Source organism: Entelurus aequoreus, linkage group LG07 (genome assembly GCF_033978785.1).
Source record: "Entelurus aequoreus isolate RoL-2023_Sb linkage group LG07, RoL_Eaeq_v1.1, whole genome shotgun sequence".
Taxonomy (NCBI): domain Eukaryota; kingdom Metazoa; phylum Chordata; class Actinopteri; order Syngnathiformes; family Syngnathidae; genus Entelurus; species Entelurus aequoreus.
Genome location: NC_084737.1, coordinates 33,174,350 through 33,179,641, shown reverse-complemented (window position 1 = coordinate 33,179,641; position 5,292 = coordinate 33,174,350). Strand labels below are relative to the sequence as shown.

The 5,292-nt window shown below is 35.6% G+C and overlaps 1 protein-coding gene across 1 annotated transcript; it reads left to right on the top strand.

Annotated features, from left to right (window-relative positions):
• The first annotated feature begins 1,721 nt into the window (after positions 1-1,721).
• Positions 1,722-4,692, top strand: LOC133653692 (guanylyl cyclase-activating protein 2-like). Its single transcript, XM_062053260.1, has 4 exons — positions 1,722-2,246; positions 2,337-2,486; positions 4,020-4,134; positions 4,402-4,692. The coding sequence occupies exons 1-4, from the start codon at positions 2,043-2,045 to the stop codon at positions 4,524-4,526; spliced, it is 594 nt and encodes a 197-aa protein (XP_061909244.1). The 5' UTR covers positions 1,722-2,042; the 3' UTR covers positions 4,527-4,692.
• The last annotated feature ends 600 nt before the right edge of the window (positions 4,693-5,292 follow it).

Sequence of the window (5,292 nt, the reverse complement as noted above, 5' to 3'; positions counted from 1 at the left end):
CCTGACAAAAACACTGAGATAAGTTTTGTTTTGTACCACTTTTAAGAGTTAAGTCTTGATTTCAGTTTGATTCAGACACTAGTATGCAGTGCCTCGGAAATCTTAAGACTACATGTCAAACACATCTAAACAAATACACACAATTAACCCTTTGAGTACATTCGATTTTAGTTATCTTCAAAGCCAAACAGGACATAAAAGTGCTTAAGTTTTTGAAAGGTGTAAAAACATTTTGGAGTCATTATTTTTTTTGTTACTTATGCTCAAACTTCAGTCCTAATGTATTTTTTTAAACCCTTGGAAGGCCTTTTAATAATACTGTAAGATGTCACAGTTTTCCAATAGTATTAAACACTCGCGACCCTGAAAGGGACAAGCGGTAGAAAATGGATGGATGGATGGACAATTTATTTATTAATACTACTAATCTAGTTAACTAATGCATAATGTATAATGCATATGTTCCTTGACTGCACTTAAATGTAGAGTATATGTAGTATATGTAGAATATACTTATATTATTTATATATTATATATAATATATATAATATATTATATTATTTATTATTATTCTTGTCTATTGTGAGCGAACTGTGGTGCTGAATTTCCCCCAGGGATCAATACAGTACTTTCTATTCTATTCTATAATACAAGTTGTGACATTATCTGATTTAAAGACATTCAAAAGGGTCAACGTCAAAAATATATGTTAGATATTCCAATTGGGTCAGACGTTTATTGAGAAACTTAAGAAAAAACAAAAACACCCAAATATTTACTAAAAGGACAAACAAGTCAGCCTTTGTCCCCTAAGGGTTAGGACAAACACAACAACGTAAAGTTGCAGGAACCTCCTATGGAAATAGGCTTTTTATTAACATTATTGAATAATCAAACTATTAATAGCTAAGGCTTTTATCATACCCACGGTTTTCTTTACAGTGTGACTACTTTGAAAAATGTAATTAAAAAGTATTCTAAACTTTGCAGTCATTTGCAGTATTTATACTGTAATTTGGTTGTTTATTTTTTACATCTATATATCAGTACCATATGCCATATAACATCTGTTATGGCTTTGACATTTGTTTAGCTAAGATTAACACAATCCCTTTTGTAAGCAGGTGCATAGGGACAGGTAAAGTAGGCATGCGTTCATCTCTAAACAATGGCTTGTGTATTCAGTATTGCCTTTGTTATTGATCATTTCAGTTGCTTGACAGTGTTTTTTTACACTTTACACGACAAATCAGGGCTGTTAAGAACATTTTTATTTTCCAGCTATAATCAGAAACAATCAGAATCAGAAGTACTTTATTAGCCAAACCTTTTGTAAAGTCTAAGTGTATATGATTTTGGAAACATGACTTTTAGAGAGAGCTTCACAGAGACATAAAGTGTAGCCAAGCTGGTGCGTGAAGGTCACAGCTAATGTGGATAACAGAGACTGGAACCAAGATGAGTCATCAGGAATCTTCCGTCTTGGGAAAGATTACTGAATGAAGATTTTCTAATTCCTGAACATATTTTTATAAGGACTTATGAGAGTGCTTGATAAATTAAAGTAGCAGTGTCACAGACCTACCTTTCTGATTTCATGGATTACGTTTAACATCCCTGCACTGACACTTCTGACAAACTAAACGAGGGTGAGAGGGACAAGCGGTAGAAAATGGGTGGATAGATGGGTCTCTGTTATAAAAGTCAAATCATCAATATAACTAATGACAAGATGGGAAAACGTTAATACCGTACATGTATTTTCAGTACTCTCAACAATGTGACAAAGCAGCGGCACACAGCAATCCCCTCATGATGTGCCTGTGGACCAATTGATTTTGACAAGTGGACATTTCTAATCCACTCATGTGAGCCATAACAACCTCTGTCTCATCTTCACATTCAGACCACAATAGGGAGCCTCATAACAATGCAGCTAATTGGCTAGATTACTATAGTGTCTTTAACTGAAATTCAAGTCAAATAGTTTAAATGTGATGTAATTATTGAAGTATTCAGGGCATTTTGATATTATTTCTAAAATGGGTCAGCGCCTGAGTGAGGATAGTGACCCGGACAAAGAAATAGATGTGGCCGAGCTGCAGGAATGGTACAAAAAGTTTGTTGTGGAATGCCCAAGTGGAACTCTGTTCATGCACGAGTTCAAGAGTTTTTTTGGGGTCGCCGATAACAAGGAGGCCTCAGATTACATTGAAAGCATGTTTCGAGCCTTCGACAAGAATGGAGTAAGTGATCACCTTATTTTGCACATGTGCAAATGTGAACTGATCTCTGTATTGTGTGCTTTTAACATGCTACGATTTTTGTGTACACAGGACAACACCATTGATTTTCTCGAGTATGTTGCAGCCTTGAACTTGGTCCTGAGGGGTAAATTGGAGCACAAGCTTAAATGGACATTCAAAATGTATGATAAAGATGGAAGCGGGTGTATTGATAAAACAGAGCTTCTAGAAATTGTGGAGGTAATGTGTGATTTCAGTTATTAATCATTTTACATTTGAAAATTTGATCTGTATTTTTTTGCTTCGATTAATCGTTTAATGAGTGTAACTAAAAAAATCCAGGCCACATGTGGTTCTTGGAACTTTAAATTTGCGAACATATTTTCTGCACGGCCACTGCAATAGACCGCACGTGATAACGGTGGTGAGTGGGTGCCTGATCTGTGTGGTGTTTCTTTCTTTTTTTCTTTTTTTTAACTTTTTTTTTTCAATAATGCACACATGTTAAAAATTAAATTTCAACTATTCAACTTATTTAAACAATTTTCCTTAAAATACACATTTAGGCTATAAAGTGTGTTTTATCAAATTACTCGATTAATCTAACTAAGTAATCGATAAATTGTTTGATTAATAAAATAATTGATATAAATGCAGGCACAGTCCATACTGTACATTAGGTGTTTTTAATATGCAGTCATTCCTTGCTATATTGTGCTTCAAATATTGTTTCTTCATCACATGGCAGATTTTTTGTGGAACATTTCTTATTTTTAAAGTTTATTCCACAATTTATTGGGGCAAAATGAAGCATTTTGAAGCATTAAAACGGCTAAATAAACAAACTATCAAAACTACAGCAGTATTGGCCATTAGAAAAGACTAAAGCTGTTCGGTATCGTGGCCACTGATAGACCTTAAGCTGCATTACTATATCGGATTAAAAGAGTATAAACTAGACTAGATGGTGTTACTTCATGTCTAGAGGGCTCTTATAATGGTGGAAAACTTTTTAGAAGGTTGTAAACTGTTTTTTTACACTCTAGCTCAGTGGTTCTTAACCTGGGTTCGATCGAACTTTAAGGGTTCGGTGAGTCGGCCTCAGGGGTTCGGCAGAGGTCAAAACACACCCGACTCATCGTGTAAATACAAACTTCTCCCTATCGGCGTATTACGGATACGGCAACATTTGACTGATTTGCAGGTGTGTAATTTGTTGTGAGTTTATGCACTATGTTGGTTTTGTTGTTTGAACAAGGTGATGTTCATGCACAGTTCATTTTGTGCACCAGTAAAAGTTAGTTGCTTATTAACATGCAAATTAGTAACATATTGGCTCTTAACTAGTCATTATTAAGTACTTATTAATGCCTTACTTGGCATGGCCTCATTATAACCCTAACCCTCTAACCCTGACCTGAACCCTAACCAAATAACTCTAAATTAAGTCTTTGTTATTTAGAATATGTTCCCCATAAACATATAACTTTGTCTTAAATTTGAAAACATTTTTTTTTTTTTTTTTTCAATAAAGAAGGGTTCGGTAAATGCGCACATGAAACTGGTGGGGTTCGGTACCTCCAACAAGGTTAAGAACCACTGCTCTAGCTATTCAAATATTAAATTATAATTAATGATTTATACTTTGCGAAAATGTGTTTATCGCGGTCATGTCTGGAACCAATTAACAGTGATAAATGAGGGACGACTTACTGTATATATGGATGTATTCAACTTGATACTTACTGAAGCATCCTTTGCTGTCACTCCCAGTCTATTTATCGGCTGAAGAAAGCCTGTCACGGAGAGCTGGATGGAAAATGCAATCTGCTGACCCCGGACCAAGTAGTGGACAGGATATTTGAGCTGGTTGATGAAAATGGAGACGGTAAGTTTTTGTCTCAGTTTTCTGACAGCTTAAAACACTTTGTGGATGATTATTTTAATTTTCCTGAGGGAACTCTCCTGAAGGAATCAATAAAGTACTATCTATTAAGGAGCTCTGTGTTAGACCACTTTTAATGGCTTTGAGGAGAGTTAATGGAAAAGCTTAGATGTGCTCATCATGCCCTGGTTACACTGGATGTTAATGTGGGTTTTAGCTCTGTATACTATATACGACTAACCTGGAGCCTCAATCCCCTTTTTTACTTAGGTGAACTCTCCCTGGATGAATTCATTGATGGAGCACGGAGGGACAAGTGGGTGATGAAGATGCTGCAGATGGATGTCAACCCTGGGGACTGGATCAATGAACAAAGACGCAGTGCGAACTTGTAAGGCTGCAGCATAGACTGTCGTCTGTCACACAGCCTTTGTGTATAGTCTTGTGTATAGTCTCACTCAGTGCGCATGCATGTAAATGCAACATTTCACGCAGAATAGCATATGTAATGTTTTTCAGTGAAACATTTTCACTCAAAATAAAGAAAGATATATACTTTGATCATTTAATGTTTTCATTTGTTTTGATGCAGAGTTCCTTGTCGAGCCTTTGAAAAAATTATGAAATTAGTTTCAACTATGTGGTACCTTATTTAATTGATTCATACCATAAATCAAAGGACAAGTGCCTAATAATACTTATTCAATAAGAAATAGTAGACACTTGTCTAATTAATAATGAATAATTATTAGTTATGTAATTAATTATTAGTTAATCAAGTGTCTATAAATTTTGGTTGTGAGACTACTTCCATTGCTTGTCCCTTTTGGGGTCGCAGGGGGTGCTGGAGCCTATCTCAGCTGCATTCGGGCAGTAGGCGGGGCACACCATGGACAAGTCGCCATCTCATCACAGGGCCAACATTTAGTTTTTAATCATTGGGAAGTCATTTTCTGGGGTTCGAAAGTTATATTTTTTCACAAAGTCAGAATAACCGTACATATTGCCCTTTGATGAGTTGAAATCTGCAAAATATCCTTTTCAAACCTTCTTGTTTTTTAGTTTTACAAATTCGTTGATCCAGAAGACCAGTTGAGTTTTTGCAGGTCACGCCAGGAAACTACGGTTTGTTTGTGAAATTGAGATACTTTAAGTGGAAGC